Source organism: Myotis yumanensis, unplaced genomic scaffold, assembly GCF_028538775.1.
Source record: "Myotis yumanensis isolate MYYU_CA2020_CCGP unplaced genomic scaffold, mMyoYum1.0.hap1 SCAF_5, whole genome shotgun sequence".
In the NCBI taxonomy this organism is placed as follows: domain Eukaryota; kingdom Metazoa; phylum Chordata; class Mammalia; order Chiroptera; family Vespertilionidae; genus Myotis; species Myotis yumanensis.
The window spans coordinates 97683639-97702091 of NW_027223756.1; the positions used below are offsets into that span (position 1 = coordinate 97683639).

Here is an 18453-nt window from a genome sequence, read left to right on the forward strand (position 1 = left end):
TGTCACTTTTTGTATTTTAAAGAGAAATCAATGATGGGTGGACTGAGCCCTCTCATCCCTGGAGACAAAGCCCAAGTATTCATGTTCCAGTGTTTTGTTCTCAGGATTGTATGTCTAGAAGAGTTCAAGACCATTTGGCTTTGGAGTGATTTTCTAATCTTACCTACCAAAATTTTTCTTTTACCAATACTAGTAAAACTCCTTCAAGTAATAGTTTACACAAAACCACGCTGCATGAAACAGAAAAAACTTAGAGTTTTATTAGTATGTATTTATTTTGTAACTTCACATTTATAACAGTTTACTTCACATATTGTCAATAAATAAAAACAGTGAGGGCATTTTCATGAGTACAAAACATGAAGTCAGGATGCACTGGGTGATATTGTGCCACTGTGGTTGAACAGTATTGAAAAATATAACTTAGGCAAATGATCACACATGATCCCTTTTTTAAAAAATTCTTTTCTTACAATCACAAGATATTCTTCAATTAAAATGATCCACAATCAGAAATTACAATGTTGTTTCAAAGTCAAATCACTAGGAATAGTCTAATTGGCTAGAATACTTTTCACAGAGTAACAGACACGAAGCACTCAAACTTACCATAAGAGCTAAAAGGGTTTCTAATGCAATGTTACCACAACTTTACTCACAGGTTACATATTTACTTGCTGTGGCACAACTGTTAGAACAATAAAGAGAGCATGCATTGAGCAGAAAAGCATCATGAAGATAATAATGTCTCCATATATTGAGGGCTTTCTATCCTCCAGACATCATGCTAAGTGCTTAAAAGGCATTATGTCATTTGATCTGAACATAACAGCCCTATTCCATTACCTTCTCATTTTTCTGATGAGGAAACTGATGTTCAGAGGATTTCAGCAAGTTTGTTGTACACAAAGCTACCATGCTGTGCTACATCAACTAGCATTTCACAGAATGGTGATCATGGCTCTACTAGCATACTCAACATCAAGGGCATGCATGGGCTTGATTTAAATACCCATGAGAAGTAACAGGTCCCTTAATCTATGAACATTAAGAAGAGTTGGGTGGTAGGGAGAGCTGTAGGAAGGTATAGGGAAGACAACTGTTGATGGATGAAGACTTGGGGTGGTAAACACAATACAGTGCGCAGATGATGTGTTGTGGAATTGTGCGCCTGAAACCTGTATACTTTTGTTAACCAGTGTTACCCCAATAAATTCAATAAAAAGGAAAAAAAGAGAGCGAAGTTCAGCTACATGCTCAGATAGTGCAAGGGAACTTTCTCTCCAACGCCTGAAAACAAAAGTGAGCCTGTTGCTGAATGCCTAGGTGCTAAAATGTGGATATCAACACACTTGCATCTGCCCATTATTTATTAGAGATTTAAAGGGTTTGAAATCCATTGTAAACATGAGCTTCAGAGAGTTCTCAATTCTTGCCTCGGCTCCACTTGTTAGCAATTTGATATGGAGGAGAAGGCTTACCATCTAGGAGCACTGGGTTGCTGCACACATTAACTGCTACATGCACACAACACCTGGCTTGTAGGCCCTCGTAAGTGTGCGTTCCTTTCCCCTCTTTGCCTTCTGTCGGCACTAAAAATCTTCTCTAGCCAGAGAGGCCTGCTCGCTACTCCAGCATGCCCTCCTGCAACATCGCCCTTTCCTGAGGGCGCTCTCACGCTTCGAACCTCTTGAAAGCAGGGATCAGGCAGAGTGTTGTGTCTTTGGGGCCTAACACAGTGCCTGGACCGTCTACCTGACACCTGGCAGAGAGGTGGGAGGAGTGCTTCCCAAGAAAGGAGAGAATCCTGGAGGTGGAGATGGTTGTGTTCATTTGGCAACTGCACTGCTACCGGCGTCATGAACTTATTTACACATAACGTTGTTCCGCTTCCACACGGGAGGCCTGTCCTGACGAGCCTGTCGCTCTCTGAGAGCACGGCTGTGCCCTTAGGACTGTTACCTCCTTGAACAGAGCCTCTCACTGCTTCAGGGACACGGAATTTGCTGTTTCAATAAAGAAAATCACCCTACAGGTAAAAAAAAAAAAAGCCTAGGTTTTCAGGTAGGTTACAAAGGATACTTTTTTCTCATGTCAATTCTGCTTTCTATGGTATGGGCAAACTTTGTCTATTGGGGATATTTACAGGAAATGTGACATTTCCTTTAGGTTACTATATCACATTTGGAGTTTAATATTTTGTTTATTGGTAATCTATGTTAAGGTCCAAGAAACTCTCAAATAATTTTTTCTCAGAAAGAATCAAGACTTGGCTTCAATGCCTTGGTTTTAATCGCATTCACTAAAGAAAAGACCATGGAAAAGGTCTTAGCCTGGTAAAGCGAAGTCCCCGAGCCCACGGGCTGCAGGCTCACTCCGACTTAGCTTTTAGTTATCAATCTCCTTATGCCAGTGGCCATAGCCATCACCTTCATCTGACTCGTCAGTATTCTCATTTTCAAAAGCGGCCTCTTCCTCCTCCTCTTCCCGGATCACCTTCATTAACTCAAGGAAGCCGGGGGCCGGCCCCTGGTCTTTCAGCTCCCTAAGCCTGCACCACAGGGTCTCACTGAGGCTCGCCCCGGCCAGCACCTGCTCCAGGCGGACCTGGTCTGCGATATTCCTGGGGATGGCACGTTTCTCCACAGCCTTGCGGAGCAGCGTCTCCAGCCGCAGCACGTAGGCGGAGATCTTCTCTCCTTCCTCCTGATAGGTCTTCAGGTATCTCACCTGGGAGGTCCGGCGGCTCTCCAGGCTCCCAAACACTTGCTTGAATGCCTCCAGACACTCGTCCACACTCACAGAAGGATTGTCTGCCTGCACGATGCGCAGGAGGTCCAGGGCGGGGCCGCGCAGGCTTTCCATCAGCCACCTTTTCTTTTCTGCCTCTGCTACCGGCCACTCTTTGACGATCTCAGTGGCCTGTTCCAACCAGATTTCAAAGGGCTCCTCCTCGGGGCCGGGCACAGCACTGCCTGAGAACACCCGCAGCTTCCGGTATCGCATGGGCAGCAGGGGCTGCGGGGCATGTGCTACTGCCTGCCCCACCACCTGGGCCAACAACTCTGGCGACACGCAGGGCACTGCGGCTGGAGACACGCCCTCATGCCCAAGGGCTCGGAACATACCCGAGACTGTCTGCCCCTCTTTTTCTAGAAAGAGGTGCAGCCTTTCAAGAAATTCAGCGTCCTGGTTGGGGGTCTTAAATACCACCTTCCAGACGCCCCCCCTCCCCTGAACCTCACTGGGAATCTCCGAGACATCAGTGTCCCCCAGGAGCTCTAATAAGACGGCGCTGGCATTCTCCTGCTTCCTGAATATCTTGCCGAGCAGCCGGTACCTGCCCAGAGACTTTAACGTCTCCTGGAGAACCTCCTGGATCTCCGCCTCCTCACACTCCACTGGGATCCCCATCACCAGCAGGGATTTCTGATCATCCACACTCATCAGCCGGCACCAGTCCTCCAACAGCGCCAGTGCCATCGTCACGAGTACCTATTGGCTCTAACTCTAGGGTACAAGGAATTTGCAGTGCAGGTAGGCACTCCCTTAGGATTTCAAGTATCCTGGATAAACTCCCTCCAACAGCAGCCCGAAGTCTTCTGGACCAGTAACCCTTCCTTGCCCAGTTCCTGCTGAGGTGGCAGGAACTCAGCACTTCCCGTTATAGCTCTGGACCTGACCCAAGGTGGGTGGTTAGTGTCTCAGTTAGGACAGCGCCACTGCCAGTGGCTCTGTAGTTCCCCGGCTGCGGTGTCTCTCCAGATGCTAGCAGACTGTGGTGGTGTTGACCCTTCTCTGACCAACGGAGGCACGTGCGAGAGCTGCTTCACACTCTCTGGGTCTCCGTCGCCTCACCTCTCTCTAGTCAGTGTGGAAACGCCTCCACGTGGCACCCAGGACTCCTGGAGGGACGTTCCACAGCAGAGGGCCTGGACTCCTAGTGAAACAATGGTCAGTTACCACACAGCCCTCTCCTTCCCAGGAAGCACCCACACTCATTAGGGACAGAAGTGAGGGCAGACGGGGCTCTACCCCACATTGTATTTGTGTCTACCCCACAGTCAGGTCTCTGCTGATAGTGACCTTTTCTCCCTCTTGGGGACCCTCCTGAAATCTGGCTTCCCTGCCATTCACTCATCAGACATGTCAATTAATGTCTGAGCCCAGTTGTGGCCAGGACTCAAGATCCTTCCCCCGTGAAGAATGAAGTCAGGAGATGGCCAGATACCTGTTTTTACATTCCAGAATGTTCTGTGAGAGTCACGAAGCTTGTTTGTTCAGCTTCTAGCACAGGAAGATGTCACCCAACTCTACACAATGTTCATGTCTGGGTCCTTCTTAGCTCCAGCCAAGCCAAGCTGTCCTGTAACAATATAGTTACGTCACTACTTTGATTAAAAATACAATTAGAAATCACTCTAACATTTAAAACCAATATCAGTATAACAATATAGCATATAATACACTTTAATATGATAATATAGACATAACAATTTATTTATTTATTTATTTATTTATTTTTTTTTTAAAATATTTTATTGATTTTCTACAGAGAGGAAGGGAGAGGGATAGAGAGCTAGAAACATCAATGCGAGAGAAACATTGATCGCTGCCTCTTGCACACTCCCTACTGGGGATGTGCCCGCAACCAAGGTACATGCCCTTGACCGGAATCGAACCTGGGACCCTTGAGTCCGTAGGCCGATGCTCAATCCACTGAGCCAAACCGGTTAGGGCGACATAACAATTTAATATAGGCCTAATAATTTTTAAAAATCTCAGGGCCGAGCTTGGCCAGTGTGGCTCTGTGATTGAGTGTCGACCTATGAACCAGGAGGTCATGGTTCGATTCCCGGTCAGGGCATATGACTGGGTTGCAGGTTTGATCCCCAGTGGGGGCTGTGCAGGAGGCAGCCTATCAATGATTCTCACTCATCATTGATGCTTCTATCTCTCTCTCCTTCTCCCTTCCTTTCTCTGAAATCAATAAAAATATATTTCAAAAAAATCCCAGGGCTGAATAAGTTAAACCTGGAATTATGAACTCATTCTCTTTTGTTATGTCTGGGCAGGCTTTGCAAATGCAAAAGGAGGTGTTACTTTGCTATGGATGTTAAGTTACTAACATGACACTTTCTTCGTAGCATTTGAACTTGAATGGGGGTCATTTGAAGAAAAAGGAAAAGAGAGGAAGGATATGGGGAACCAGTGGAGAATGGGTAATGTGAAAAGGGAAGAGTGCCTACCATCTCCACTTACTGCTGCGGGGTGGGTGTTGGGGCCCTGACCACTCCTCCCCAGGCCTGAAAACCCCCATCACGCCTCGCGGGCTTTATATGCCACAGATGCCAACTTGTCACCATCGAGGCAGCTGCTCCTGCTGCGGGCACCTTTCCCCAGTCCCTTCTGGAGGGCTTGGAAGGCATGGTGCGTGCCCCAGGGCAAGGAGGACAAAGAGAAGGATCACATCCTGGCCCAGCAACCCCAGGGATCTGAGTCCAGTGACTTCTCTAGGCCCTGCTAATGTACGAGGGTGACTTCCTCTTCATTGTAATACTTCAAGGACACATGAGATATAAAAAGGCATCCAATGCCCAGGAAGAAATATCTTCATGGTGTACGTAGTAACTGCTTTCCTGAGGTTAGGATACTCTGGGTGGCTTCTTTCTCCAAAGGCAATCTCTCCCTGCAAGGCGACCTTCAAATACAAAGATGGCAACTGAACCATGGTCCTTGCTACACGGATTGAAATATTTGGTTATGAAGAAAAGGGGAAATCTTTTATATTCTAACGTAAAGATAGAATTAGTTGGAAAAGGAACCAGACTTTCAGATGGAAGATCCCCACTGGGCTTGTTGGATCATTGAATTAGATAGTGACCCTGGGCAAAGCGCCTCAATCTCTCTAAATCTCAGTCTCCTACCCTGGAAAACAGTGATGGTAAAGCACTCAGCGCATTCATCACACTCATCTTGCGGGGCTGCGGTGAGTAGGAAATGATGCCATTCGTGTGGAAGCGCTTTATTCAAATGGAAAGCACATCTGGTTTGAGGTCTCAATGCCAGCTTCTGGGTCTCTCAGCCCTCACAGTATTCCTCTTTCCTCTTCCTCCCCTTCTCATCCGAAGACTCCTCTCCCTACACCCATCATGATGGTCTCAACCTAAAACTGTAACTGGCAGTCCTCCAAATTTAACTCCTTTCCCAATTGGGGGGTGGGGTGGGAGTATCCCCATTTAATCCTTCCAGGGGCACGGGCTGACGATGGGACAGAATCCCTGGGCCAGCGTGATGACCCTGCAGCAGCCTCTTTTAACCCAAACCCATCCTAATTACTGAGCATGCCCAGACCTCCCTCTTGACCCGCCAAAGGATGGGCAACATCTCTGCACAATTTTGCCAATGTAGAGAAGGGCGGGGCTGTAATCTACCAGATTGAGGAACTGGTATTGATACAGGGAAAGACGTGGGGATGAGTGAGAATCCACCCGGGACCGTGTTAGTGGCACAAATCCCCACACATGGTTGGCCTGCTTCGTTGTGCACACACAATGCACTCATCACAGCCCCCCATCTCCTACCCCACTGGGCAGGCACCCCGCTCTTAGTTCTCCAGCACTCGGCTCTGGCGCAGTGCGCAACAGGGGTGGGTGGGGGTACCGGACCGGAAAGGTCTGGCGCTTTAGGGATTGGGCTACAATTTGCGCCTTTTCATACCCGTTCAAAACACTCCCCTGCGCCTGTTTTGTGGCGCAGTTAGCGGTACGTGCCCCCCCCCCACCCCCCCACCCCAGTGCCTGCACCCTCGCTCACTACATATCAGTTGTCGTGCTGGGCTGGAATTTGCAGACTGCATTCTTGGTTACACTCCCAAGGGCCCGCAGATCTATGTCTCTCTTTGTACCACCCTCCCCTCCCCCCATCATTTGCTACGTCCCTCGGCATTTCTCTCCGCCACGCTGTGCGCGCCCCCCCTGCCCCCCCCCCCACACCTCAGTGGATGAACTAAGTGGGAACCCTCTCGTTTCAATCTCTGCTCCCAAAGCCTGTGGGTGGACTGAAGCTCTGGGGGACCAGGCGTCGTACAGCCCCCACCTCTGCGAGGCCTGCGCCATCCCTTCTCCATCCTCAATGAGGCCCCTTCTTCTCTCCCCGGGTGTCCTGGCGCCAGCCAGTACGCCACCCTTTTCGCACCATCAGCTCACCCCCGGGTAAGGGGGCAGGGGCCCTCCCCGCCGTGGTCCTCGTCCCTGGCCCACCTCCGAAATGCGGTCGCGGGAGGCGCCGGGCCGGGCAGGTGGAGGGGGAGGGCGCGTTGGCCAGGGCCTGCGCCCTCTGATCTTCGCCCCCGCGCGCCTGCCCCATACTCACCCGGGAGCCGAGAGCGGTCAGCGGGCCCTCCGCTCCGCATCCATTAGCCGGTGATCTGGCAGCTTCACTTCCGGAGCGCGGGGCTCTGGGCAGCGCGGCCCTCCCTCTCCCCCTCCCTCCGCAGCTCCCACCCCGGCGCCCCGCCCCGCCCCGCCCCGCCTCCCTCCGGCTGCTGCCGGGAACTGGCAGCCTCTCCTTCCCGCTGCCGCAGCGGCCGCCCAGCCAAACCCAACTTTGCAGCTCGCGGGAGCTCCCGCGGCGGCGGGGGCGTGGGCAGGGGGAGCTAGCGGGTCAGGAGGAGGGGCCGGAGGGAGGGTCGCCCGCTCGCCAGCCCTCCTTCCTTTCTGTGCACCTTGCGGTAGGCAGAGCGCGGCTGTGGCGGCGGCAGCCGGGGGCTGTGCTCAGGGAGGCGGACCTAGGGACCGCAGACGGGCGGACAGACGGAGGGACCCTCCCCGAGCCCCGCACCATGGCCGAGAGGAAGCAGTCCGGGAAGGCGGCAGAGGACGAAGAGGTCCCTGCCTTTTTTAAGAACCTGGGTTCAGGAAGCCCCAAGCCCCGGCAGAAATTCTGTGGCATGTTCTGCCCGGTGGAAGGGTCCTCGGAGAACAAGACCATCGACTTCGACTCGCTGTCGGTGGGCAGGGGCTCGGGGCAGGTGGTGGCTCAGCAGCGGGACGTCGCCCACTTGGGCCCGGACCCGCAGCCGCCGTACTCCCGGCAGGGCCGGCGTGCCGGCGGGGAGCCATCTGTTGAATCGGGCCGGAAGGTGGCGATCCGGCGGGCCTCGGGCAAGGAAGCCCTGCAGAACGTCTACGACCAGGTGGGTATGGGGGAGGGGAGGCCGGAGAAGGAGGACGGGGCTCGGGGATCGCCCCTCCCTCGCATCCCAGAGTGCCCACCGTCCTGCCCCTCCCCGGATCTGTGCCAGCACCCCACCCTACTCTACCCTTCTCGAAGGGTGCGGAGAGGCTCCGGCTGGGCGGTGGGCGATGCGCCCACAAAGGCTGCCAGTGCTTATCTGGGTCTGAGAGGTGGAGGGGGGAAGGATGGGCCGATCCTCGGCTGGGGGATCGCAGGGTGGGGTGCGGGGATGGGCGGCGGTTCCATTCTTCTTAAACCCTCCCGGGCGGCTCCCTACTGCAGCTGTGGCCTGGTGTCCCACCCTTTTTCGATGCAGCTCGGAGCGTGCGGTGGAGGCTTCGGGTAAAGGCTTGGGCTCCCCAGGGGTCGGGAGGGGCGGGCGGGGGCTCAGACCGCTGCTCCCGCCGGCGCCCAGCGCGCTCTCCACCGCACCTTCTCGCGCTCGCGTCCGGAGCTGGAGGCCAGGACCATGGTCAGCGGCTCCCGAACAGCCTCGGAGAATCTCGTCACCCTGATTCCTGTTCGCAAAGTGAGAAGAACCAGGGAGGCGATGGAGTCACCCGAGGAAACCTTGACGCTCCTAAATAGCCCATATGGAGAGCAAAGTTCCGCTAAGTCTCTCAGGAAGGGCTTCCCAGAGCCTCCCCCACCCCCGCCCGCCCTATTTGGGAGGCGCTTTGCAGATAGGGACTAAGTAGATTATGTTCAAAGGGTGAAAAGAAAAGGGAAACACCTTCACATTTTGAATAGATTGTCAAAGATGGATTGGACCCCCTATACTGTGTTAATGGGGAAACAAAGAGAACCAATATAGTAAACCTTGATTTAGAAAATGTTTGTCACCTCTGGCAAAAATGAACAGTTTGTATTTTAAGTGAAGTCATCTTCTCACACCAGTTTTTTTTTTATCAGTGTGACCCTCATACTTGTGCAGCACCCCCCCCCCCCCTCCACACAAACCGTAATTTCTCAACTGATGAATTACAGTGTGAAATGTTTTAACACTTGTTTGCTGTTTCTCTCCCAGGCCCATTGGTGAAGACGAGAAATGAGTCAATGATTGATTATTTATTGAATATCTATTATGTACCTTGCCTTGTGGGGCTGGGGGAAGGTTAGCTATATAAAAAGTTCAAGGCAATTTTTTCCTAAAGGCTTCTAAGTAGTTGGGGGTGGTCTCTACATATTCACTGAGTGATTCCACAGTCATTTCTTTGGCTCAACATTCAGGGTGTGTGCTGACAATGAACACATCAGAAAACAATTAACAGTTGGTGATAATGGCCCAAATATGTTACTGTTTCCTGATGTAGCATGGAGTGTGGCAGCCCTTCACTTTTATTGTAGTCTGAGTGCATAATGTTGCATTTGAAATTCTACAACTGTATTGAATTTTTTACAATTTAGTAAAACAACATGTACCCAACTTTAATGAGTACTTTCACATTTAAATACTGTCAAAGTTAGAGAATGTTATTTAAATTATTATCTGCTCCTTTAAATTTTTTTTTAGCTCTTCACTTTTATAGGGCCAATTCTAGAAAAGAGAAACCATTTGCTGTCATTTTAAAAAGATAGGGCAACTAATTACTTAATTGATTCCTCTTTCCACAGCCCTGTCCTCTGATCTACTCCTATAGGGGAGTACTTGATATCCATATTTCACTGTGAGTCAACCAGAAGAACTTAATCCATAAAACTCACTTTTTACCAAGTCATTACACAAACTTTGACAATTGAAGTAAAGTTTTTCTTAAAAAAAAAAAAAAAAGATATTGATTTTGTGTGTGTGTCTGAGAGAGAGAGAGAGAGAGAGAGAGAGAGAGAGAGAAACATCAATAGGAGCAAAACATTGATTGCCTCCTGCATGCCCCCTACTGGAGATCAGCCCACAATCTGGGCATGTGCTCTGACTGGGAATCAACCTGAAACCTTTTGGTGAATGAGACAACACCCAACCAACTGACCACACCAGCCAGGGCTGAAGTAAAGTTTCTAATAGTGAAAGCTGAGTGAGTGTGGAATACTTCCCTATGTGAATACAATGGGTGGGGGCAAACCATGATCATATAGCATCATGGTTATGTGAGTATTCTTGCCTTCAACACATTGTGCTTGCTGGTGATCCTAATGACCTAAAGAGAGGAGAAAAATGCCTTGAGATAAGGAAGAGATTTTTTTTTTTAAAATAGCAGTTCAGGGGACGGAGATTAAAAGTGGCCATCTTGATAATGATGTCAGTGAATTAAAATTAAATTTTGAAAGGCAAAGTTTCACTGGGTTGAATAACATCTCTTGTTCTGTTCATTTAGAATCTTAGATATTTGATCATCAGAGCTACGAGTCTGAACACACTCCAAATTTAACTGAAGTTCTAAATTGTAAGCCTAGGGTATATGAGAGAGATTTGAAGAGGAAATACCCAGCCAAAACTCCAGGCAGTTTTAGCCTCTGCAAACCCACATTTGTACCAGAGGGTGATTCTGGCTTGGTCTTCTGCAGCCTTCCCTTTTATTTTATTTTTTTAATTTTCATTTTCAATCTTGCCTTATCACATAAGGGTTGTTCCTATGGGATTTGTTTCATTCATGACCGGGAGTATTTACCAGGATCAGTACTTACAGTGTTTGAATATTTCACGTTTATACAAGAGAACAAAGGTGTGTGTGTGGGGTGTGTGTGTGTGTGTGTGTGTGTGTGTGTGTGTGTGTGTATGGTGATTTCCAAAAGTGCAGTTTGACCTGCCATTTTGACTGAACAAGTGGCCATTACTTAGTTTTCAGCTAATGAGCAGGGTGGTGGCCAGCACCGCAGTGCGTGCCTATGTGGAGCCCTAGCATAGAGAGGTGGGGAACTGAGCAAGTGGATTGAGGCCCCGATTCACCCCCCTCCTCCTCCCTGAATCTTTGTTTGTGGGTGTTCTTAATGCCTGGTCACAGAAATGGCTTTGTCCACCTGTTGCACTAGGGGTTCTATTCCTTTGGGAAGGGAGGGAACAGGCTTCCTTAGCCCAGATGGCTTGTGGGAGACCAGGAAAAGTGTCTGAGCTTGCATTTGCAGGTGTCAGCAGGTCAGCACTAGGAACCACTGGGCGTGGCTTGGGCTGGGCTGCTAGGTTTTGGTGAAGGGCAAGAGCCAGTGTTGTGAATGCAAATAAGAGAAGCTTCTATCTCATTACTGTCTTTTTTCTTTTTGTCCTTGGGGAATCCACCTTGGGCTACAGTGAGGTTAGGTTGATGACCATCTGTGAAGGACTCGAGCCCCTTGGGACAGAGAGCAGAAGGTCAGCACTGCTGGCCAAATCTCCCTTGCCAGTGCCCTGGGGTCCCTCAGCCTCCTCCTTCCTCTTAGGAATTCCCTCCATTGCATCACACAACTTAGCCAGGACCAGCTATTCCACCAAGGAAATTAGATCATGAGCATCCTGTCCAAAGGAGCTCCCAGGCCCTTCTCCCAGCAGCAAACAACCTGCGCAGACTAGAGTGGCAGGGGAGTGATTCTCCACTTTCCAGGGCAGGTGCCAGTCTGTGAACTACACAAGAGAGCTGCTGAACTTGACAAGATCACCAGCTCTGTAAATGCTTTCTGATATTCCTTTCCCTTGCGTGTCCCCATCCCCTCTCCCCATATTATCTCCCAACACTGGCTGCCTGGTGACTCTGCTGCTCTCTTACTGTTCAATGCTACCCCTACCCCAGCCTGATCGTGATGCTTTTTCTAGATCCTTCTTCCTCCCAAAGCAACAAATTCTGAAATCACTTCCTTCCCCTTTGCCTTCCTCTCTCTCATTCAAAATTCCTGCCCTGTGTTAATCTTAGCTAGGGAGAAATCCCAGTGATTGAAGGCATCCATACCTTCTGTGAATGGCTGTTTCACAAGTTGTCCCTAGAGATGCTTGTTTGATAGTAGGCTAGCACTAGCCTGTCCAACAAAAAGAACGTCTAGTTAGCACAATGTGTGGTAGAGACTTGGCTGGGAGCCTAGAACAAGAGTATTGATTTGATACTTTAGAGGGCACATTGTTTCAAAAGAGGAGGTGCAAATGTGAACATGTATGTGCTCAGGAGCCCCCCCCCCCCAAAAAAAAACAACTATGACCCATCTGGGTTCAAAGGGAGAGGGATGCTTGGGAGAAGGAAATGGTGATAATCGATAATTATTGGTTGCTCTTGATTTCCCAAATGATTATTGAAGTAATCAGATAATTAGTTAAAAAACTCTATATGTGGTGACATACACATAACATAAAATTTAGCATCTTAATCATTTTTAAGTGTACAGTTGAGTGGTGTGAAATATATTCATATTGACGTGCAACCCATCTTCAGAGCTTTTTCATCTTGAAAAACGGAAACTCTTTGCCCGTTAAACAACATATTAGTATACACCTCTCCCAGCCATCATTCTACTTTCTGTTTCTATGAATTTGACTAAGTACTGCATATAATTGGAATCACAGTGTTTATCTTTTTGTGACTCGCTTAGTTCACTAGCATAATGCCCTCAGTGTTCATCCGTGTAGCATGTGACAGGATTTCATTTTTAAGACTGAATAATATTCCTATAATTAGTTAAATTTTAATGAGTCATTGATATTGGAAAGTTGTTGCTCAATTAATAGGCCCGCGATGAATTATGGGAGGAAGAAAGAAGGGTTACGTTTGGGATGCGGTAGACCCCACCACCTCCACCTGGGGACTAAGGCTTGAGTAGAAGAAAATCCCACCAGCTGATCATCATTTCCCTTGTAGCTCAGAGGTGGAGAGGATACTTGCTGTCCATGAATTTTGAGTGACAACATCCGGCCGTGACCTCTTGAATGTTGCATAGTTCGTGAGCTCCTGGCCCATGGAAATCTGGACAGGGCTGGGCATTTTTCTACTTTGGAAAAGACAGCCGGTATTCCTGTGGACCCTTTGGTGTCAGTGGCACTTTCTACTTCCTTGAGAGAGAAGGGAGAGTCAGAACTGGCCATGGAGTCCAATGTATACTATCACCAAATGTGAGAGCTTGAAGGAGGCCTCTGATTAATCACCCCATTTCTAGAGGTGGAGAAAGTGATGTCCCGAAAGATAGCACTTCATCCCATGGAACTCAGGTGACAGTCCCAGGACTGGAATGGAGGCCCCTCACTGCCTAGTCCCACTGCAGTCCTATGCCAGTAAGACCTTGTTATTTATGTAGCATTACATCTAGATCCTGTGTTTTAGAATGAATAGAATATATTACTTTAAAACTTGCCCCAGTACCATCTGATATAGGCATTATTCCCTTTGTAAATAAGGACACAGAGTCTTAGTGATATTTACTGAGGATCCCGAGGCCTTGCTATTTAGTAAGTACATAAACTAAGATTTGAACCAAGGTTTCCCGACTCAGTCTCATATTTCTTGCAACACATCATTCTTATAAGTACCGCGCGCTAACCGATTGCGCTACTGGAGCCCCTCATTCTTTAGTTCAGTTCCAAGGTCACATATAGTGAATTTAAAGATATAGTTTAGTTTTGTGGGCAAAATATTTCATATTCTATTAAACTTCATATGGTCTAAGGGGTAGCCCTGTGATAAATACTTTATATGTGCTATGTTGCTAATGCTAAGACAACTATACTGAGTAGGTACTACCGCTATTCTTATTTTGCAAAAATATCTGAAGGTAAAAACAAACAAACTTATAAAGCAACTTGCTAATTAAAAGTTAGAGGCATTATTTGAACCCAGGTCTATGTGACTAAGGAGCCTCTTAATCACTGTGAGGTACTGAATTGCTCTCTATTTCAACTATTCTTTTCTCATTTTATCTCCAAAAATTCACTGTTGCAAAAAAAAAAAAAAAAAAAAAATTCTGTGCCTACCTTTTTTGTTTTCTTTTTTGCAATGTACTTTTTGAAGCCATTTATAAAAGGGACTGTTGATCTGTCTTTATGAATGTGCCCTAAACTTCAATATTCTGTCCATCATTTTTTTTTTAATTCAAGAGATGTCTTCAGATATCACTGGACAGAGGCCAACTCTGAGAGTATGAATGACATGCTTTTCTAAGATTAGAGCAATGTGATGACAGTGTGATTTTTCTACTTGATGTAAACCAAGAACAACAAGCAAATAATTAAGAGGCCATCAATAACAGCATTGATTGGCAAGTGGGCTGATGGACACTTGGATTTGGTTGGTTGGTAGGGTAGGCTGAGAGCTGCACACCAAGAATGCCTTGAAGGGGAAGCACCCGGTCGTAAGGTGGCTTGGTTTGCTTTCAGGACCTTACAGACAGTTTGCCTGGGGTCTGATTCCAAGGCCGCTCTCTGGCAGAAAGCACTCTGGGCAAGGAGTCAGGAAGCCCAGCTCGTCTTCCTGGCTCTACAGTCACTCGCTATGCTAACTGCTCAGTCACCTAACCTGGGGCTGTCAGGCTGGGCCTTAATGTTTAAGATTCCTTCCTCCATTTCCTCTAAAGTCCCTGAAAGAAAGCTATGCTGTCCCTGGCTTTTCTTTCTTTCCTTCCTTCCTTCCTTCCTTCCTTCCTTCCTTCCTTCCTTCCTTCCTTCCTTCCTTCCTTCCTTCCTTCTTTCCTTTCTTTCTTTCTTTCTTTCTTTCTTTCTTTCTTTCTTTCTTTCTTTCTTTCTTTCTTTCTTTCTTTCTTTCTTTCTTTCTTTCTTTCTTTCTTTCTTCTCTCTCTCTCTCTTCTTTCTTTCTATCTTTCTTTTAATTGAGGTAAATTTTTTTTTTTAAATCTTTATTGTTCAGATTATTACATTTGTTCCTCTTTTTTCCCCCCATAACTCCCCTCCTTCCAGCTCCCACCCCACCCTCCACCCTCACTCCCCACCCACTGTGTTCATCCATAGGTGCATGATTTTTGTCCAGTCACTTCCCGCATCTCCCACACCCCTTTTCCCCCCAAGAATAGTCAGTCTATTCCCTTTCTATGTCCCTGATTCTATTATAATCACCAGTTCATTCTGTACATCAGGTTATTTATTCACTTGATTCTTAGATTCATTTGTTGATAGATGCATGTTTGTTGTTCATAATTTGTACCTTTTTCTTCTTCTTCCTCTTCTTAAAGGATACCTTTCAGCATTTCATATAATACTGGTTTAGTGGTGATGAACTCCTTTAGCTTTTCCTTATCTGTGAAGCTCTTTATCTGACCTTCAATTCTGAATGATAGCTTTGCTGGATAAAGTAATCTTGGTTGTAGGTTCTTGGTATTCATCACTTTGAATATTTCTTGCCATTCCCTTCTGGCCTGCAAAGTTTCTGTTGAGAAATCAGCTGACAGTCGTATGGGTATTCCCTTGTAGGTAATTGAGCCTCTTTCTCTTGCTGCTTTTAAGATTCTCTCTTTGTCTTTTGCTCTTGGCATTTTAATGATGATGTGTCTTGGTGTGGTCCTCTTTGGATTCCTTTTGTTTGGGGTTCTCTGCGCTTCTTGGACCTGTAAGTCCATTTCTTTCTCCAGATGGGGGAAGTTTTCTGCCATTATTTCTTGAAATAGGTTTTCAATATCTTGCTGTCTCTCATCTTCTGGCACTCCAATAATTCTGATATTAGTCCGCTTAAAGCTGTCCCAGAGGCTCCTTACACTATCTTCACACTTTCGGATTCTTTTTTCATTTTGCTTTTCCAATTGGGTGTTTTTTGTCGAATCTTTGGTTTGATTCATGTGCTCCTCTGGTCTGCTATTGGGTATAATATTCTTTATTTCAGTCCGTGTATGCTTACTTTCTAATTTCTTTATCGTGGCATCGAGGGTCTCATTAGTTTTCGTGAGGCTCTGCACAAATTTATGGCAAGCCCTCAAAATTGCGATTCTTAGCTCCATATCCTCCATTTCTGTCATGTTTTTTTGTCTCCGCATCTTTTATGCTTTCTTGGTGCACCCCCTTGTGGTCTCTGTGCGCAGTCTTGTTCTAGCCAAGCCTTAATTGTTGTAGTTAACACTAGAGGGATTTGACCACCAGGCCGACTGGCTGTAGGAATCAGCTGTATGGAAAACGTCTGCCTTCTGGGGAGGCGCTAATCCAGCCTTTGCCTGAGGCGATCGGCAAATGGCTGTGCGCAGGGTTTGGGCGGGGCGGGATCAACAGGGCGGGCGGAGGGAGCAGTTATGGCCGCTCTCAGTCCCGTTCCCAGAGGCTCTGCTTCTCAGAACCCCGGCAGCCGCTGCAAACCTCGGAGAGAAAGCTGCCCTCAGGTTCCAACTGATGCCGGATAATCCCGCTTCTCCCGTTTGAGTCTGGGTCCCTAGAGACTCGCCCAGATCTGGAGCCCAGAGTCTGAGACTCATTCCCGACAGAAAACGACAACCGCGCCCTCAGCCACCAGCCTGCTTTGCGCGCGCACCTCGGTACCTTTGTATTTTCCACACTGCGCCGCCTCTGAGCCTCGATTTGCTGTTCTCTTTCCTTCTAGTTGTAGAGTCTCTCTTCAGCCAGCCTTCCTGTGGTTCTGGGTGATGTCCGTTCCGTCTTTTAGTTGTATTTTTGAAATGGTCTAATTGAGGTAAAATTTACATAACATAAAATTCTTATTTTAACCATTTTAGTCTACAATTTAGTGACTAGTACATTCACAATGTTGTGCAACCATCACTACTGACTAATTCCAGAATATTTTTATTACTCCAAAGCGAAACTCCATATCCAGTAAGCAATCATTTCCCATTATCCTCTCACCCCCTACCCCCTACCCCCATCCTCCTTTGGCAACCACCAATCTATTTTCTGTCTCCATGGACGTGCCTGTTCTGGACATTTTGCATAAATGGAATCATACAATGCGTGGCCTTTTGTGTCTGGCTTCTTTCATTTAGGGTAATGTTTTCAAGGCTCATTCACACTGTAGCGATCAGTCCTTCTTTTATATTTTTTAATCACTGAACAATATGCCATTGTTTGTATGTAGCAATTTATTTACCATTCACTAGTTTGTTTCACTCTTTAGCTATTATGAATAATATTTGGCTATTAACATTCTTTTTAAAGTTTTGTTTAAACGTATGTTTTCAGTTCACTTAGCTATGTAGGAAGGGAATTGCTAGATCATATGGCAATTCTAAATTTAGCTTTTTGAGGAACTGGCAAACTGTTTTCCACAATTTTACATATACCCCCAACATTGTATAAGGGTTCCAATTTCTGCACACCCTCCACAACACTGATTACTCTCCCTTTTTAAAAATTATAACCATCCTAGCGAGTGTGAAGTGGTATCTCATTGTGGTGATGTTGAGCATCTTTTTATGTGCTTGTTGGCAATTGTATATCTTATTTGGAAAAAAAAATCTATTCAAGTCCCTTGTGAATTTTGAAAATTCAGTTGTTTGTTTCTTGTTGAGTTGTAGGAGTTCTTGATGTACTGTGGATACTAGCCCCTTATCAGATACACGATCTGCAAATACCTTCTCCTATTCTGTGGGTTCTCTTTTCACTTTCCTGAGAGTGTCCTTTGATACACAAAAGTTTTTAATGTTGATGAAGTCTAATTTATCTGTATTTTCTTTTGTTACTTATGCTTTTGATGTTATATTATCCCTGGCTGTTCTAGGACTACTTGATCAAAAGAAATCTAGCAAAGAAGTTCCAGGGCTTCATTTTCCAGCGTGATATTCATGAAACTAAATCCTAATGTTTTATGGGAGCTTTGAAATTTATTAAGAATAGCATTTGCAAAGAATTGCATAGAAGATGGTGGCATAGGTAAATGCAGTACTCACCTCCTCCCATGACCACATCAAAATTACAATTAAATAACCATCATTCAGAACTGCCTGCAATCTGGCTGAACGGAAGTTCTATAACTAGAGAATTAAAGAAGAAGCCACATTAAGACTGGTAGGAACCGATAGGAGGGGTGGAGGTGGGGAACGAGCTGGTCTGACCACACATGTGGCTTCTTTTTTAATTGGAAGGGATATCTTGGCTGTGGGCGTTCCCCATAAGAATAAAGGGATCCCAGCCCCACACCAGACCCCTCAGCTCAGGGTTCCAGAGCCGGGAAAAGGAGTCTTAGTAACTTAGGGCTGTAAAAACCAGCAGGGATTGTGTCTGAGTGACAAGAGAGTTGCTGGAGTCCCAGGCATTTCCTCTTAAAGGGCCGGCACACGGATTTATGCAGACTCACTCCCTCAGAACTCCAGCGCTGGGGCAGCAGCTTGAAAGGATCCAGGGACATATGGGGAGGAACTAAATTGTCTGGCATCATGGCAAGA

General features: G+C 47.1%; 2 protein-coding genes across 5 annotated transcripts in view; one reads left to right on the forward strand and one right to left on the reverse strand.

The window, feature by feature from the left end:
• Nucleotides 1-235: 235 nt before the first annotated feature.
• PNMA2 (PNMA family member 2) lies at nucleotides 236-8690 on the reverse strand. Of its 3 annotated transcripts, none has more exons than XM_070416632.1 (3): nucleotides 8671-8690; nucleotides 4232-4366; nucleotides 236-3940 (listed from the first exon to the last, which is right to left on the reverse strand). In XM_070416632.1, exon 3 carries the CDS (start codon nucleotides 3481-3483, stop codon nucleotides 2389-2391), a length of 1095 nt encoding a protein of 364 aa, XP_070272733.1. In that variant the 5' UTR covers nucleotides 3484-3940; nucleotides 4232-4366; nucleotides 8671-8690; the 3' UTR covers nucleotides 236-2388. The 3 variants fall into 3 exon arrangements, with proteins under 3 accessions (XP_070272733.1, XP_070272731.1, XP_070272732.1); XM_070416630.1 differs by lacking the exon at nucleotides 8671-8690 and adding an exon at nucleotides 7375-7484; XM_070416631.1 differs by lacking the exon at nucleotides 8671-8690 and adding an exon at nucleotides 7263-7329.
• DPYSL2 (dihydropyrimidinase like 2) overlaps nucleotides 7685-18453 on the forward strand; it is a 104280-nt gene continuing 93511 nt past the window's right edge. Inside the window, exons 1-2 of one of the 2 annotated variants that reach the window (XM_070416628.1) lie at nucleotides 7686-8011; nucleotides 8099-8197. In XM_070416628.1, coding sequence (XP_070272729.1) covers nucleotides 7844-8011; nucleotides 8099-8197 — 267 coding nt within the window. In that variant the 5' untranslated portion in view covers nucleotides 7686-7843. Of the gene's footprint in view, nucleotides 8198-18453 lie in introns of both variants that reach the window. The other variant, XM_070416627.1, reaches the window with a different exon arrangement.

What these genes read in the sequence shown, in the direction of transcription:
- PNMA2 (XM_070416632.1), bottom strand. Translation starts at nt 3,483, where the DNA reads ATGGCACTGGCGCTGTTGGAGGACTGGTGCCGGCTGATGAGTGTGGAT.